General features: G+C 42.5%; 3 protein-coding genes across 4 annotated transcripts in view; all 3 read left to right on the top strand.

The window, feature by feature from the left end:
- The window catches only part of itpr2 (inositol 1,4,5-trisphosphate receptor, type 2), a 47,859-nt gene extending 35,464 nt beyond the window's left edge, over positions 1 to 12,395 (top strand). Inside the window, exons 44-57 of the mRNA XM_079501615.1 lie at positions 160 to 255; positions 367 to 486; positions 933 to 1,067; positions 1,912 to 2,104; positions 2,321 to 2,446; positions 5,257 to 5,444; positions 5,583 to 5,747; positions 5,905 to 6,103; positions 7,096 to 7,137; positions 8,061 to 8,182; positions 9,425 to 9,590; positions 9,697 to 9,857; positions 10,402 to 10,563; positions 11,197 to 12,395. Coding sequence (XP_079357741.1) covers positions 160 to 255; positions 367 to 486; positions 933 to 1,067; positions 1,912 to 2,104; positions 2,321 to 2,446; positions 5,257 to 5,444; positions 5,583 to 5,747; positions 5,905 to 6,103; positions 7,096 to 7,137; positions 8,061 to 8,182; positions 9,425 to 9,590; positions 9,697 to 9,857; positions 10,402 to 10,563; positions 11,197 to 11,277 — 1,956 coding nt within the window. The 3' untranslated portion in view covers positions 11,278 to 12,395. The remainder of the gene's footprint in view (positions 1 to 159; positions 256 to 366; positions 487 to 932; positions 1,068 to 1,911; positions 2,105 to 2,320; positions 2,447 to 5,256; positions 5,445 to 5,582; positions 5,748 to 5,904; positions 6,104 to 7,095; positions 7,138 to 8,060; positions 8,183 to 9,424; positions 9,591 to 9,696; positions 9,858 to 10,401; positions 10,564 to 11,196) is intronic.
- On the top strand, positions 2,930 to 3,458 carry LOC306923495 (small ribosomal subunit protein uS11-like). The gene has a single exon (XM_079501622.1). It carries the CDS (start codon positions 2,963 to 2,965, stop codon positions 3,416 to 3,418), a length of 456 nt encoding a protein of 151 aa, XP_079357748.1. The 5' UTR covers positions 2,930 to 2,962; the 3' UTR covers positions 3,419 to 3,458.
- Positions 12,396 to 13,435: 1,040 nt separating the features above from the next.
- Positions 13,436 to 18,232, top strand: part of LOC306923494 (tRNA (guanine-N(7)-)-methyltransferase-like) — a 167,431-nt gene continuing 162,634 nt past the window's right edge. The window contains exon 1 of one of the 2 annotated variants that reach the window (XR_013790071.1): positions 13,436 to 14,705. Coding sequence is in view for 1 of the 2 variants with exons in the window: in XM_079501621.1 (XP_079357747.1) it covers positions 13,923 to 14,648 (726 nt within the window). In the remaining variant the exon portion in view is untranslated. Of the gene's footprint in view, positions 16,327 to 18,232 lie in introns of those variants that run through there. The other variant, XM_079501621.1, reaches the window with a different exon arrangement.

Here is an 18,232-nt window from a genome sequence, read left to right as displayed (position 1 = left end):
ATTACGTATGGGAATGACACTGTATACTGTATTTTGTAATTTCTCTCAATTACACAGTCTCAGGTTAATATTTGATGCATGATTCCGTGATAGTCGGGACTCTTTGTCATCTATGCAGTGTACAGTTCTTTTGCTGTAAACGTCACCTCTGTCTTGTAGAACAACGCCTCCAAGTTGTTGCTGGCCATCATGGAGAGTCGCCAAGACAGTGAGAACGCAGAGAAGATACTGTTCAAAATGAGATCCAATGAACTTGTAAGTGCCAACGCAGGATGCACAAATGCATCCACAATGTGCTGTGTCAAACAAGTCTCTTTTCTGTTGAATGCAAGTGGATTTTGAATTGCAGAGCCTCTGTCTTGACAGGTGGATGTGATGAAGGAGGTCTATGGTCAGGGAATGGAGAGTGATGCAGATGAGGAGAACCAAACTGACCAGATTAAACCTAGAGACGTTGGCCATAATATCTACATTCTGAGTCACCAGGTAGAACATGTGTGTGCTTGTGAGGCTGCATGATTATTGCTAAAATTATAATCGCAGCAATTTAGCTTGCTATTGAAATGACATGCTGGTTGTGGAGTTGGATTGTACATTGTTCTGGTTTGTACCCCTTTGCAAGATGCAACAGATGGCCAAATAAGATTCCAAATTACATCATAATGAAATGTAAAATCACCATTTATGATTACTTTTCATCAACTGTGCAACCCTGTATGTGTGTAGATTGTGTAAAGTGCTGTGACACACGTGCAAGTGCACTCACGCACGCACGCACACACACACACACGCACACACACACCTGGTGAATTTATAACCAAAGCATCTGTTTCCAGTCTGTTTCCAGTTGTGTGTTTGAGCTGAGCATGTGGTGAGACCATAATGTAGTAAAGTGTTGTAATAAAGTATTATTTAATTTTCCTGCTTCCTAGTTGGCCAGACACGATAAACCCCTTAAGCAGAGCCTGAAGCCGGGCACCGTGTGTGTGCTGGGGGGAGGGCCGTATCCGCACCATGAGGGAGACGATGCTCTTGATTTCTATGCCAACCACACCGCTCAGATAGAGGTAGGTCTTGGCATCACACGTCTCTATCCAAAGCATCCACCAAATACCAGACCGTTTTTATGTATCACAATTTCGTTTGGGAGTTGTGTGCCATGACCTGGTAGGATCTTCCATAGCAAATTGGTCTCAGGTGAAGAGCCATGCTGTAAACTAAGCCGGGTGTCTTTGCGAGATTTCACAAAGATGGCAATATTAACCAGTTCATAAGAACTCACCATTGTATTGAAAACAAAACGCATGCTGTCCCCAAGGCTAAACTAGAAGTAGCAGTTTAACTATTGCTTCATAAAAGTATATGTTCCATGATATTCCATATGCAATGGACGACAACAGATGCAAGACGAGAGTTGTTTTTAGTTACGCACTGTCAACAGTGAGGCTTGTCAACGCCGGGGTTCCATAGCCACCTATTTCCTCTCAAAGCGGGCGCACAGTGTTTTTGTTTGTACTTGCAATGTGATCATTCAAGCCATGTTTTATTTTGGAATCGTACTGGAAATAGAAGTAGCTATGACGAGGAAGAAGCCTAGTTGACTTGAAAATGAAACTAAAATAATAATACGTAATGTGCATTTGGGATGGCGGAGCGCCCCCTAAAGGTACCGGAGCTGCCTCTACAGGTAGGGGAGCTCAAGTGACAGGTACCGGAGCTGAGCTCCGGCTGAAATTAAACACGTCCCTTACGGAAAGGGAAGTCTGCTACCTCTGCGACATGACATCAGATGAAGATGGGTGCACGATTTCAGCCTCATGCAACAAATTCAGTTACACTTCTAATAGTTTGACTGTAGTAACATGACATGACATGACTGGTAATGACACATGATATGTTTGCATCTGCCAGATTGTGCGTCATGACCGCACCATGGAACAGATAGTATTTCCTGTCCCAAACATCTGTGAGTACCTGACGGAGGAATCAAAGACACGCGTGTTCACCACCACACAGAGAGATGACCGGGGAAGCAAGGTCAAAGACTTCTTCCAAGAGTTTGACAACCTCTATAATGAGATGAGGTGGCAGAAGAGGATCAGACGTAAGTCCCTGAATTGTGCAATGAGACTTCTACAACAGGATGATTATAGCTTTATGCCTGCATAATGCCTGGGTGCCATTATTGACATAATACATTGTCAGGCCTACTACTGTGTTTTTGCATAATTGTATGTGTATTTTTGTATGACTGTGCAGTGTGCATGCTTGTGTACGTCTATCCTTTACTAAAGCATCGTCTTATTGTCTTTAATAACAGGGAATCCAGCTCTCTTCTGGATCTCACGGCAAATTTCCCTTTGGGGGAGTATCTCCTTCTACTTGGCCACCATGCTCAACTTCATCGTGGCCCTTTTCTTCCCCTTCGGTGATGATGGAGATGAGGGTGAGATGTGCTGAATGTTAGTAGAAGTAACTAGAGCGGTGCCTGTTGGGCACTGGCTTACTTGGAACGATTCATGTTGGAAATGAATGCCCCAGCCCATGCCGTTATTATGTCTGTGTCCCTTTTATGCCCATATATGGAGTTCTTTGTCAGGCATGCCCAAATATATATATGCAGATGTCAGAACATATATGGAGTACCCGTTCCACCCATCTGTCTGTGTCCCTTTTATGCCCATATATGGAGATTTCTGTAACTGTCTCTCTGCGTCCCTTTATTCCTATATATAGAGTTCTGTGTCAAGCATGCCCAAATATGGAGTGTTGTGATGTCAGAACAGGCCAGCTCCATATATGGAGCATGGGCAGGGGCCCTGTCCAGAGTCCGGGCAGAGGCCTTTGACCGTGACATAGCCTTGACCTCACTGTGACACGTTGCCATGGTTTTTTTTACCCATAGTGTTATATATATACCCAGCCTTTCCGGTTTCTGATTCCGAAGAGACACATATAGACAATGGCTCCCCGCAAAGTCAAGGAGAAGAAGGAGGAGCAGGTGATCAGCCTGGGTCCCCAGGTGGCCGAGGGAGAGAATGTCTTCGGAGTTTGTCACATCTTTGCCTCCTTCAACGACACCTTTGTCCACGTTACTGACCTGTCTGGAAAAGAGACAATCTTACGTGTGACTGGTGGAATGAAGGTAAAGGCTGACAGAGATGAGTCTTCTCCCTATGCTGCCATGTTGGCAGCCCAGGACGTGGCTCAGCGCTGCAAGGAACTGGGCATCACTGCTCTGCACATCAAACTGAGAGCCACCGGAGGAAACAGAACAAAGACTCCTGGTCCGGGTGCTCAGTCAGCCCTCCGAGCCTTGGCCCGCTCAGGCATGAAGATTGGACGTATCGAGGATGTGACCCCCATTCCCTCAGACTCTACCCGCAGAAAGGGAGGCCGTCGCGGTCGTCGCCTGTAATGTTTTGCTCAAGTTTTTCCACCCAATAAAAGGTTCAAATAAATCAGAAAAAGTTATATATACCCCGTTTGTTCCCTTTGTACCCCAACCGATCCCTTATTGGCCGGTGGACAACACCGACATACATATATACCCATTGGCCGGTGGACAACACCGGCATGCATATCCAACCGACCGCAGTACTTGCACGCTCTGCTTGTGTAAGTAATGATGGAGATAATAGAGATGAGTGTCCAACAGTCAAGTGTGTTGGAGTCTGTCCCAGCCACACCAATCCACCATCAGGTACATACCAAGCAGCCTGACAGATGAGGACTCAAGCTACATGACCACAACCATGAGGTCAACAGAGAAGGCCTATGTCAGAGATCTACGTGAATGTATAGAGACGTCTGTGAGAGATGACCAGTGGAGCAAAGGAGGAGACACCTCTCACTCGTCACTCGCGCGTCAAAGCCAAGGACAATGTTACAATAGCGGATAGCCTACTGCACCGCATGTCATAAAACACAATTCATAAAAAAACAAAAACATCGCCTCGATTAACTGGCTCACGACGGGGCGCGCGCGTCATTCCACAACCCTACAGCCCTGAACAATTCCCTCCCAAACAATAATGTGATCCTATACATCGCATTACCCACACTGTACCTAATTTGGTGTTCATATATTAGAATGGGTAAGGACTAGTATAACTAACACAACTGTGGTGGTTGTGTTACCAACCCCAACCACCAGTTGTGGTGGTTGGGGTTGGTTTCCCTTCTCTTTCCGTTGGGAAATGTAGACTGTTCAGTTAGGAACTATACTCAGTTGGTTGACAAGCTGATGCTCAAAGTGCAATATCGCACCTGCCCAAGTGGGCATTCTGTCTTATTACTCAGCAATAGATTTTAGCTTTAACTACAGAGCCATCTCCATATATGAAGATCACGACACTGACCTCATCTAACTCTGGATAACTATACATGGAGAAGACTGGATCATCACCTACTGTAGATCTGCATGGAGCCAGCCAGCAACTCTACATCTGACCTCAAACCCTTAGATCGCCATATAGCTGACCTGTTCTGACATTGCATATGTTGATCTTCCCCACCTGTTCTTTATGTTCTGACATTTCGATCTGACCTCATCAAACCCTGTACACCCAAGACACGCTCCATATATGGCCAGTACAGAATTCATTCCATATGTTGCCAAAGCACCAGTGCTCGCCCAGCAGTCTGCCGTCACCCTGGCGGATGAGTTCAGTTTGGTAAAACTAGAATCTACAGAATGTATTGTGGTGTCTCTGTATCCTTAACATTTAGACACTTCATTAACAATCGCTGGAGGTCCTATCTTGCCCCTCTTCACAGTGCTAGCTAAAGAAGACAAGTATTTAGTATCATCAGATCAGTGGTTAGCCAACCTTACTGTATGAGCCACAACTACTTTACATCTCAAATGCTGTTAATTTCTATAGATTTATCCAATGCACGTTACACTGCACATTACATTCACCCATTCACACGTGCAAGTCGTGCATGCACAAATATCCTCACACCAATGGACCAATGGTGGAGGTAACTATGCAAACTATGGTATGTACCACTCTCATTAGTAGCAGACATAGTTTTAGTGTATAGCTGAAGAAGACTTTAACACAAAGCCAGGAAGAGCTAGATATCGAACCAGGAACCTTACGGTTCACATCTGCCACTGTGGTCGTTTTGGAAGTGTTGAAGTTGGAAGTCATAAGAAGTCAAGAAGACTCATGCTGTGTTGCTGTGGCATACAGAGCACTTATAGTTCACTTAATTCATGAGTTGATGATGTTGTATTCCCATGTCCAGGCACCTTGACTCCATTCTGGAATGGGCTGCTGTGGGCGTCTTGTGTGGTGTCCACCGCCTTTCTTTATGTCCTCCCCAAGCGATTTGGCCTGGTATTTGGCCTGTATCTCTTCCTGGCGTCTCTCGCACTGCGTGCCATCTTCACTATGGGCCTTATCCCTGCTCTGCTGCTGCTGGGAGCCGCCAATGTAAGTCATGTGACTTCTGACAAAGGGTTGTGGAAGAAAATGTCTTTATTGTCCATTCATGTACAACAATAATGTCATTCTAGCATTTAGTTCCTCTTTTCAGAGATACTTCTGCTTTGCCGTTTTCTTCATTTTCAGTTGTTCAATAAGGTGGTCTTTCTAGTGAGCTTTGTGGGAAACCAGGGAACTTTTACCCGTGGCTACAAAGCAGTGGTTATGGACATGCTCTTCATCTACCATTTGAGCTATGCCATCATCTGTGTACTGGCCCTCTTTGGGCACCCGTTCTTCTACTGCGTCTTGGTGAGGCATTTCAATTCCATTGTATTGATAGGAAGCATACCAGAAATGTACTTTTTTTTGTTGTTAAATATTAGTTTTGATTTGACAAAGAGATTTTCTGTATGAATGAACTGCATACTATAATTGTTGATGAAGTCTCATTTGGTTATTCCCTTAGCTGTTTGACCTGGTGTACCGAGAAGAGACACTGCTCAACGTTATAAAGAGCGTGACGAAGAACGGCCGTTCTATCGTCTTGACGATGGCCCTGGCCCTCTTCCTTGTCTATTTCTTCTCCATCATCGGCTTCCTTTTCCTCCAGGATGACTTCCTTATGGCGGTGGATCGCCTTCCTGTACCGGGTCAGAAACCTGGAGGTAACGTTGAGCTAACTGATTTCAGTTGTTCTTAATCTTCCTCGTATACTCTTAAGTCAAAGATGTATGTGTGTGTGTGTAGCTTTTTCAGCTACTCGTATCGACCCACTAAGCGCCTGCCTCGACAGAGTCCGTTTTCACTTGCGTTGGGGCTGAGAGTCTTTATGTCGCCATGCATGGTTATATACTGTATCCAGTGCTTATGTAAACCTTCATTGCAGTACAACAATTCATCCACTAGATGGCAGTTGATGTCAAAATGACTCAACAGGATATATTGAGTCAAGAAAAGTGGTGATATTTAACATTACATATAGTGTTTTAGTCGCGTCTGTAAACGGCCAAATTGTCACCAAATGGAAGCATAGGAGATGATAAATTATACACAACTATCATAGCTTGTACATACTGTTCTCTGCGGTAATTCCGCTGAGTTCTCATCGGAACACCATGGCCGCGGATTCCGTTTGGACCTGATAATCACCAGGGTCTGGGACTGGGTCATAATTCATCCTTGACATTTGGCCCAAAAGCTGTGCTTCTATCCATGCCGTTCTGTGTTTACATCTAGGTTTACCAAAGTGGCTTCCTCTTTCAGAAAGAGGGGCGTAGGAGCAGAGGAGGAAAGCCTTTCTGCTCTCTACTGCCAAAGGTCGCCAGGGGTACTGTTCTCCGACTGTGTTGCGTTGTTGCGTTGCGTCGAGTTGGGGATCGTTCCAGGACGACGGAAGGGACGGACTGGATGCAAGAAATTGCTCTCACCCTCCATTGCTTAGCGCTTTCTGCGTCGATTACGTTCAACTCTGTAAAGCACTTTAGTTTACATACTTCCTGGTGTCTTTCTTACTGGTCTTATCTAAGCTGATGAGAGCCAATGTAAAGGGTTTGCTGCTACTCGCAGCTAAGTAGTCTTAGCGACCGTCCTTCCTTTGTAATAATGACGTCTCTGTGTCTTGTCATTTAGAAACTCATGTTCATGCTTCTCGTTTCAGTGAGAGACAGCTGCCCTGATCCCTCATCCTGCTCTGCTGCTGGTAAGCGGTTACCGAAAACAGAAATTTCTCGGAAATCTTTTTTCTTTTTTTTTTACTGATCCTGTCTGTCAGTGCCATGCACAGGTGTTGTTTTCTGTCATTACACATATCAGATCTAGTGTAGCCTCGGAAACCCAGACGTTTTATTTCCAGGGAGGGAAAAAAAGTCTGGGACCGAGTCCACTTCAATTCGGCATAGACTAGCGCAAACGTCGGTCACTTCGCTCTAATTAATTAGTCTCATGTCACGCAGCTGTGTCTAGATTCTCCCGGCAGATCCGCCTTGAGCTGCCTATGCCTTAGAAAGCATAGGTGGACCCCAGGCTAGATCTAGTGTGACAGTATGTTTTATACATTGCGTGTATTTGTGCACGGAAGATGAGATGAGAGAAACTGTATTCATCCCCTAATGAAAATGGGGTTAAAGGCATGTCAGGCATGAGACCCTTGCTGTCGGCACTGCAGCTCCTTAAAGGTTACACACACACACTGGAGGGATGAGTCATGTCGGTCGTCGTTCTCCTACACTATATGTACATCAGTCTGTGGATCACCTGTGCTGCAGGGACATGCATGTGACCTCACCCTAATATCTCTCTCTCTCTCTTCTTGTTCTTTCTTTTCCATCTTCATACACGGTATCATTACTCGTGTTAAATTTAGTCTCTGCGCAACAAATATTTATTTATTCACTTTTACCTCTCTTCCGGTTCTCAAAACAGCCGTCTTAATAAACATTTCATTTGATTTATTGTGTGTGTGTGTGTGTGTGTGTGTGTGTGTGTGTGTGTGTGTGTGTGTGTGTGTGTGTGTGTGTGTGTGTGTGTGTGTGTGTGTGTGTGTGTGTGTGTGTGTGTGTGTGTGTGTGTGTGTGTGTGTGTGTGTGTGTGTGTGTGTGTGTGTGTGTGTGTGTCCTGTGATAGCTGAGGATGATGGGATGGAGAGGGTGTGTGACACGCTGCGCATGTGCATTGTAACGGTACTGAACCAGGGACTGAGGAATGGAGGAGGCGTGGGGGACATTCTCAGGAAGCCCTCTAAAGAGGTGAGGAAACCGGTCCACACCATGTCTGAATGATGACATCAAGTGTCATTGTATGGTAACATACATCTTAAATGAGTTCAGAGATGGATTTATAGTTGTCCAATGTTTGTACACTTGGTGATTGTGTATTCTGTCCAGTTGCACTATATGTCCATGCACTTCATCACTGGAGTTGTCATTTTGCCAAAGCAAATTATTGAAAACCTGGCAAAGTTTCTGATTCTCATCAGTTTATTCTATTTATTCTGTCTATTGTAAAGGCCCAATTCAGAATAGTTTTGAATGTAATAATAAATTACAGTTATGAATTCTAAAGCGTTTGATTTATAGATGGAAAATGTTCTGTTGGAATCAAAATACAGTATAGCTGTTTTACTTTATGTGCACATCTTATGTGTGTATTTAGGCCAGGTGCTGGGCATCAAGTCAAGACTCAAGGAGAAGATAAAACATCTGCACACTGTTTTTAAGCTAAAAAGAAACCCTTTTGACCCTTTTTCGACCCTTTTGGGTCTTAATCAGGCAAATAACACAATAACAATACATAAAAAACAATATTTAAACACATACCAGTCAACCTACGGGTATTAGTGTCCGGGTAGCTCAGTCGGTAGAACTCTTGCCTTTGGACCACAAGTTCATGGGTTCGATCCCAGCCACCGCCAACTCGGCGAATGAGTAGCACGGCTTGGTGCAGCAAATCATGCGGGAAGTACTGGGAGCTGATGGTAGGTGTGGCGCTCCACCCCAGCAATCCATCTCTCAGGGGTCTAGCACATTGTAACGGGGATAGACTCCTGCGTGTTACCGGCTGATACCGACAATAAGCCACTCACGACCTACTTCTTCTTCTGCTACGGGTATTGTGGACCCAAAACACAGCACATATATTTAAAATGCATATTACTCAGCTCGACTCACTAATACCAACATACACTTGTGACAACATATCCCGCTCAATGACGAGTCTATTGAGCTGTATAGAACTCTATATTTGGATATCAATACGACATTGTTTTGATGACATCAGACATTCTTTGGCAAAGATTTGTGGTCCACTGAGTGCACCTTTCTAGATTGGTTAGAGGTACTAATTTGTGTACATTTCAATCCCTCTTTTTTGTAATGAGTACTGTACTGTATATGCTGCACCTGATTATAATGGCAGTGTCAGTCTGGTTACATTTTTACTTATTTACCTACTTACTTTATATTTTACCTTTGTAAATTCTACCTACACAGGATCCTCTGTTTGGATTCCGGATGGTGTATGATCTTGCGTACTTCTTTATTGTCATCATCATCATTCTCAACCTCATATTTGGTGTGATCATTGACACGTTCGCCGACCTGAGGAGTGAGAAACAGCAGAAGGAAGAAGTCCTCAAAAACTCTTGCTTCATCTGCGGTGTGTGTTATAGTGCTTGTTCACACTATTGTAATTAACACACACACACACATACCTACACACTAACCTCATCCCGCTAACCCTCCTGTCTTATGTTTCATCACAGGGCTGGAAAGAGCCAAATTTGACAACAAGACGGTGTCATTTGAGGAGCATATCAAGAATGAACACAACATGTGGCACTACCTTAACTTCATGGTTTTAGTGAGGGTGAAGGACCCAACTGAGTACACAGGCCCTGAGAGCTACGTGGCTCAGATGATTAAGGTTAGTAGTGTTTTGTTAACATACTTATGATTCAGGACATTGTAGTATACTTTCCCCAGTCAGCAGGCGTTCACAGTGCTTTTGAGAACATTGTGCCCTTCTGCAGCAAATGTGTGGAGAGAAAAAAGCTCAAATAGTCTCTAGCCTGCCATCCCAATTTACTATCCATATCCTTTGTTGGTGAATGGAAATGTGTCTCTATGCTCACGTAGAACGGAAACTAATGTGCTCCTCATGAGACACACTAGGTCAGATACACACTCTCTCAGTGACTCATTCCTACATCAGTTTGTGGAATGGGTAAGAAATGTAAGTGCCTGTTGCCATTTGCGGAACATCCAATTACCATAGACTAGAAAAATATTAATATTTCTGTTCTGTGTCTCCCAGCTATCTCTTCATTTAGCTTATTTTCATTTTTCCAGTAGGACTATGATTCTATATTATTTCCCTAAGCTGTAAGCATCCCCCACTGTCTCCACCTCCATGTTCCATGTTGTCTTTCTCTCATACTGGTCTCTCCCTGTGTCTCCTCTCCTCCCAGGAGAAGAACTTGGACTGGTTCCCCCGCATGAGAGCCATGTCACTGCTGAGCAGCGAAGGGGACAGTGAGCAGAAAGAGGTCCGCTCTCTGCACGAGAAACTGGAAAGCACCATCTACATGGTGACCATTCTCTCTGGCCAGCTGATTGAGCTGAAGGACCAGGTGAGGTCACACTTCCTCAACGAGTCTCAACGCAGCCTAAGCTCAAATCCAAATGCACCACTCTAAAATGCACAAACAAACAAAAAAAACAAGGAAAACAATGAATTGATCCATTTTCCCACAATTCCATATAATCATCTCCTGTTATCGAGTTGTTAAAACTAGCATCTTGTTTGTTCAACACAGTCTTATTTCTGAGCCTGCAGTACAGGTGAACTACAGTTTCTTGTTTATATTCTTTACAGTAGCTAGCTTCTAGAGTCTAGACTCAAGTAGGCTAAACACTTCAGAATAGCGTAACCCAGGGGTTAAACACTACATAACAATGCTACATTGAACATCTGGGATCACTGATGCCAAGTTATAAGTCTTGGAACTCTAAACGGTGTGATGTTATTAGAAGAATAGGTTTGGCTTTGTTACATGGTCAGACCAAGTGGTGATGTGGCTTGTCACCAAAAGTCTTATCTAAAGTTACAGGGAAAAAAAAAAGTTTTGATTAGCTTTTATAAATAAAAGGAATTCCGGGGGAAATTGTATTTGACTAACACCAATATTATCATAGTTAGTACACACATTTATACATTCTCTCCTCTCTTTCTTTCATTCACTCTCACAATCTTTTCTCCACAGATGACAGAGCAAAGGAAGAACAAACAGAGACTTGGTTTCTTGGGGCCGCCTCAGGCCAACCACCACATCTCAGCCTCCTGAGGGCCCAGAGAAACAGTTTAGGACCCCCTGCTGAGGGCATTTACCCTGACCCAAACCCACAATCACAGATAATTACAAATGTACAAATGTTGCCTTATTTAAAAAAGGAAAACTTACACTCGCACAGAGATGAATGGTGTACCTTTAAGGTACTGTAAAACACGGCCAAGCCCCATATATGTCCTTTGTGAATGCCAGTGAATTTGCCAGACATGTGCCAGTGTCGTGTGAGTACACCGAGGTGCCACAGAGGTGCAGGGGAAGGTGAAGTTAAGGAAATGGTGTGATGGTCAGGATGGTACGTTCTTCAATTCCTGATTGGTCCGATTAAATGGAAGAAAGTGTGCATGGTTAACGTTAAGTATTCTCCTCCCACTTTTAGATTTTTACTGTTTTTTTATGTCAAATTAACATAACTGGAGTATTGTTTTCTTATTAAGAAAAATGTTAATATGTTGTTTGTCTTGCTGCCTCACTCATTAACTTTTATATACTGTTGTACATTGCAGTTTTTGACTGCACTTTTAAAACAAAAGAGTAAAATGTTGAAGTGCTATAACTGGATTTATTTTGTTGTCTGTATGTCCTGTATGCATTCATTGCACAATTTTAATGTCTTGTCTACAGAATTGTACAAAGTATATATAATACAGAGATGTGGATTAAGATAATTTGATCTCCTGTGTGGAACTTACTTGAAAGGCCTTTTGTGTCTAAATCCTATACTGGTACAGAATGTCATGTTGACAGAAGATATAGTTGCTTAGAAAAATACAGTTCAATGTAAAGATTGTTGATGTTGACAGATATTGGCTAATACTACTGTAATATTTACTTTACTGTCATACCATCTTGCTCTTCTGAGGATTTTCTTTTCTTTTTGTCAGTGCTTTTAAAAGCATTGTAAATCCAGCCCACTAGCTTTCCGTCGGACTGCAATTCATTTCTGTTTACCCGAAAGTGTGTTTTAACCAGCACGTTGCAGGTAATGAGTGTACATGGCTATGCACATAATGAGACTCGGGAGTTGTCCGTGTACACTCAAAAACAAAATAGATGGGTTAACTTTATTGTTGTCCGATGCTGTGTGTTGTAATAAAAGTTTGGAAAAAACGAGACTATCCTTGGTAGGCTTTGTGTCAGCACTGACAGCATTAGTATTCTGTAGTTAGTCAATGATGCTGGGTACAAATTAAATACACGCACACACATTATAGTGGTGTAAAATACCGAACTGATCGGCTCCAGCCTGTACGAATTATACGAAATTAACCGAAAATTGTTTGGTTTTTGAGTGGTGCAGCTCATGGTATCAACCTCCTGATTGACACACACACGCGCGCACATAAAAAAAAGTTTTTATTAAAGAAAAAAAGGTTTTCTGAGCTCAATTGCACCCAAAAAACCTGAATTTTTAACATTCAGTAGATTTTCTGTGGTCTGGGGTTTTCTGGCTCAAACAAGTGCTCTGATTTTCCTGCTGTTTGTGATGTCACAGCCTGCAAATCCCATACATGTCAATGGCATTTGCCAGCAGATGTCACAGTTTTCACTGTTTAGCCTGCTTTCATTGCAGCTCAAAAAGATTCCAAACCCCAGAGAAAACTCCAGACCACAGAAAGTCCACTGAATGTTCAAAGTTCAGTTTTTTTGGGGTGTGATTGATATGAAGAAGGTCATTATGAAGAAATACTCCCTAAGCTCATATGTATCTTAGACCAGTCTTAGGCATATGTGCTAAAGGTCAGTTCAAGGTCCCTCCTGCACCCTCTCATCCAAGCAGGTGTCCAAGCAGGCAGCAGATATGGGAATGACACGTACCGTATCCCCCTCACCAGTGACCATGCAGCTGTTCGGATATCACATTTTCTAACTCAAAATAAAAGTTTAAAGAAAAGAGGTTACTCTAGGTCTAGGGTATAGGTGACAAAATGGGGGAAAAAATCAATAGTCTGGTTTCCTACAGCAACCACACTAATAATCATTATTTATTATTATTGTCGCAGTTTATACTATGACAACCGAGACTAAGGTGGTTAGTACAGGGTTAGTACCGCCCGGGGTTAGTACATAGAGTATACCAAAGCCCCTTTTCTAGACGGACCGCTTTTAGTGTCACACCCAGGTCCCACTCTATAAATGTGTCCCCATTGTTTCATATACACGCTGAGATTCAGAAGCTCTAAACGTGTCCGTGTTTTATCTGTCCGTACTCCAGAATGGAATAAAATACCAGAAGGACTTCGCCGGAGACGGAGTGCTGGCTGTTTCTCTTTTACAGTGATTCTTCGTGAGCCGTGCACCCGGTAAACTGCATCGTTTAGACTGAGACTGAAACTGAGAGAGAGTGCTCTTTTCTTTTTTTTCTCTCACATGAGGTTAGACAACACAACCCATATTTGGGCCAATTTGGGCGTAGCTGCATTGGGAACTCAAATACTCGATCCTCATGGTTATGGCGTCACGGTGACATGAGCGGCTCTGCCCTAGATTTATTAAATGTGGTTATAGTAGGAACTTTTAATGAATACTGATCATTCATTTAGGCACGATTTATCTGTTTCGCTGTTCAACCTGTGGGGTGGGGGAAACCCCCTTTTCTAAATAAAATAAAAACTTGATCACAAAAAAAAACAAGAGACAAGATGGCTACGAGCACATCGATGCCACAGAAGCGTTTCTACAGACAACGAGCTCATTCTAATCCCATGGCAGACCACACGTTTGAATATCCAGTGTGTCCAGACAGCATGGACTGGTCAGATCTCTACCCAGAGGTCTTCACACAACCAGGTTCAACGGCTCAGGTGGAGTTTGCCGATATCGGCTGCGGATACGGAGGCCTTTTAGTGGAGCTGTCTCCACTTTTCCCAGACCAGCTAATGTTGGGCCTGGAGATCCGGGTCAAAGTGTCAGATTATGTCCAGGACCGCATCCGCTCCCTGAGGGCCTCCCAGCCAGGAGGGTACAGGAATATCGCCTGCCTCCGCAGCAATGCCATGAAATACCTGCCCAACTTCTTCGCTAAGGGACAGCTCAGTAAGATGTTCTTCCTGTTCCCTGATCCTCACTTTAAGAAGACCAAGCACAAGTGGAGGATCATTAGTCCAACGCTGTTGGCAGAGTATGCCTACACCCTGAGAATTGGGGGCTTGGTGTACACCAACACAGACGTGGAGGAAGTGCACATCTGGATCGTGAAGCACTTCACTGAGCATCCACTGTTCACGCGTGTTCTTGACGAACAGCTGGCTGGGGACCTCATCGTCAGTCTTCTGGGTACCAGTACGGAGGAGGGCAAGAAGGTGCAGAGAAACGGTGGGAAGAACTTCTTAGCGGTGTTCCAGAGGGTAGAAGAGGATCCAAACTAAAGACCTGCAATAATAAACCCTCCACACATGGAGGATCATATAGAAGATGGATGAGTGGTTCTCAAACTGTTTCATGTCAAGGACCCCCAAATTGACAATAATTAGCCTGTGGATACCCATTTGAAAAGATATGCCAGGGACCCCCATAAGAGAAGATTTGTATGGCTCTAGCAGTGATTCTCAACCCATTTAATTTCAAGGACCCCCAGTTTGACTTGAATTAGTCTACGGACCGCCATTTAATGGCATTTCTATCTCTGGGACCCTCTTTATATTGTAAAATCAATGTCAATTTAAAGACTCCAGTGTACAAAAGATGCATTTGGCTGCTGCCCCCCCCCCCCCCCCCCCCCCTATCTGAAAAGATGTGCAAGGAAGAGACTAAGTCTCACCAGATAAGATTTGTGTTTTTTGTTTGTTTTTTCACATTTATTCAAAAATAGCCGATCTACAAGCTCACAGCGTGTTGCTATGCGACGCGTTGTGAGCATTATATTAACTCATTTTGCTGGGGACCCCCTGGAACCCCTTCATGGACCCCATGGAGGTCCCCTTATCCCACTTCGAGAACCACTACATGATAATGAACTTTATTTATATAGCACCTTTCAAAACAAGGTTCCAAAGTGCTGTATGGAGTAAGGTTAAAAAACAACATATAGTAAGTCAAAAGCAATAAACGAGAATAAACAAAAACAAATGGCAGCATTTGGGTATATACCATCACCTATAGAATGGTTAAACACTACTGTGTAAAGGTGGGTTTTCTCTTCAAAAGTGACTAAAACAGCGGCAAGGATGGTGCTAACCTTACATGCACCGGCAGTGTTTTCCATAATCTAAACCAATCACAAATTCACAACACAGGTTTAGCTGATTGACGGACAGTGTGTTCACTGACACACTCATGGACATGTTCACACTATTTACCTGAAGTAGGCCTTTTTTTTTTAAATATTTAGAAGATGTTCATTCAAGATCATTGCTGTCTAGGGCTGTCATGAAGTTTAAGTTTGACGATTAATTGTCAATTAAGTTAATTGCTATTAACGATTTATTTGTTTTTGGCATTCGCCATTGGAACATTATGAGTAAAGAATACATTTCTGACTGTTGATAAATTCCTGAAGTATAGGCCTACGAAGAAATTACTGACATTCATTTTTTCTTTTTATATCTATACAGTATGTTAAGAAAAATAAAACGCTAGCTGATTTAGTAGATCTGCTATTTCAACCTTTTGTAATGTATGAACTATTTTCAACATGGAAACGATTATGACAATCATTGACAAAATAATTGCGATTAGACGATTATGTAGTAATTGTGACAGACCTATTGCTGTCGGGCAGAAACCTCTTATCTCCATATTCTAACTTTTTGTGTTTTTTCGTGGATTGGTGCCCTGCTTGGTCGTACGACAGCGTCACACAGGGGTATCAAAAGTAGCAGTTGAGCACACCAGGAGGCACAATCTCCATATGTGAGCTATCTCACTTGTTGTTTATAAATCATGGGTTACCTTCGTAACCTATAGTATATATCTACAAGCTCTAAATGTGGCGATCTGCTACTTTTGCTGTTTTTGAGTCCTGAGGAGTGATGGTTTTGGACATGTGAGGTTTCTGCCCAACAGAGACGTGTTTTTTGGGGACATGAATAAACAAAGTGAAATGTGTCTTTAATAATCTGAATCTTTGTCCTGTGGCCTGTTTCACGAAACTTGGATTAACTAATCCAGGATTTAAAACAAAACCAGGTTTGTTAAATCCTGGTCCATACAGCCTGGTTTATTCCATTCCACTAAAGCCAAGCGAGGCTTAGAATGGGAGGATTTATCGAGCCAGGATCATAAAGCCTGGCTGAATGCAGAGCCTGGCTTTTCCTCTAGACCCATTCGGTGGAACACAGATTTAATGATCCTCCTTCGTGGGGTATTATGGCAGTTGGCATCCTTAATAGTTGCATTACTGCCCCCTTCTGTATATCTCAGTATCTTTACTATCTATTCCAGATTTACTGATACAAGGACTAAGGGTCGTTTGCACCAAGAAAGATTAAATAAAGCTTAGTGTTAATCAAGGATTTGTTGATCAAGGATTAATTTTAATTCGAGTTGTGTTGCACCACTTAATTTTAAGCATTGCTTAACAGATCTGTGATTAAATCCTTAACCTGTGATTAAAATCCATTAAACTGTGATTAAAACTTTAAACAGTGATTAATTCATGGATTAAACTTTGTTGTGTGTCCGCCATCTTGGTTTTGCGCTGTAAATAAACAGCAGCAGTCGTGAGCATCATTAGCGTTACTATTTCATTCATATTTGAGAATGTTTAAATTAAGTTATAGTGCCTGCAGCAAAAATATATATGATAATAAAAACCGCCTCGCTCGCTAAAAAAACCAACAACAGACGTATAAGCATGTTTTCATTTAAACCTCCTCCTGCTGGTTTAGAATGAATCCCTTGATTGATACTTAAATCAAAGTTTAAAGTAGTGGTGCAACAGGATTGACATTAATCCAGGTTTACTGTGAAAATTAAAACTAAGATTAAAAGGATGGTTTAAAACCGGATTTAAACCGGATTAGTGAAAACTAGGTTTAAAGTTTGGTGCAACTGGATTAATAGATAAACCTTGATTTAAACCAGATTAAGGCTTAATCTTTCTTGGTGCAAACGACCCTTAAGCTTCTAAAATAAATACTGCTGCTGTAATTAAAGAGAGAAAATACTTTCAATTGTGGATAGACTGAATGATTAACTACCCCAAAAACATAGTCTACATTTTACCACTACTCTTAACTTAAAACTTCATAATGAATGTAACAGAATTCTTAATATTGTAAGCATAATGATATTGTAGCATTTTGATGTATATATTGCGGGGCTTTGGTAAACCGTGCGGCCGGCCATAGACCACCATTTCGGAACATGTATTGTTTATAATTATTAAAGCGCAAATAACGTGCATTTTAAATCTGCTTTTAATATTTAATATCATATTGTCTATGTCCCTCAAAGTTATTTCTAATGGTTTGAGCCTCAATCACCACTCTGATATAACCAGTCCTTGTCATTTCTTTCTGGACTTTGAAAGCAGTTTTAGCTGCAGTACCACAATGTCCTGAGGTGGTGGGGGAGCTGATATGCAGATTATTTAATATTTCAGTCATTATAATACTGATGCTAGATAAAACCAGGCTTGTTTACATTCCATGCCAGCTTGGAAAATCAACAATGGTGGACATTGTAAACAAAGTGGAAATGCAAATTTGGAACTGAAGAAGGAAGAATTATACAAAGTAGGGGAGAGCAATTTCCATTAAAGCACCTATATGATATGGTTCAAAATCATGGTTATTTGTGGGGATAGACAACACATATGGGAGCCCCAAAAACACAAAATAATTTGAAAAAGTTGAATTTTATGTTATAGGTCCTTTAAGTATGTGTTGCGGATTTCAACCTGTGTTTCTGCCATTGCATGGCAGGCACCCAGAACTAACAGTTGGTTTCATTTTCTTTCGGGAAAGGTAGACCATCCTCTCTGGTTAGCGACAGGTGGGGTGCAGTTTCC

This window comes from Electrona antarctica (genome assembly GCF_951216825.1).
Source record: "Electrona antarctica genome assembly, chromosome: 5".
Taxonomy (NCBI): Eukaryota; Metazoa; Chordata; class Actinopteri; order Myctophiformes; family Myctophidae; genus Electrona; species Electrona antarctica.
This window is presented reverse-complemented; position numbering and strand designations above follow the sequence as displayed.

What these genes read in the sequence shown, in the direction of transcription:
- LOC306923495 (XM_079501622.1), top strand. Translation starts at nt 2,963, where the DNA reads ATGGCTCCCCGCAAAGTCAAGGAGAAGAAGGAGGAGCAGGTGATCAGC.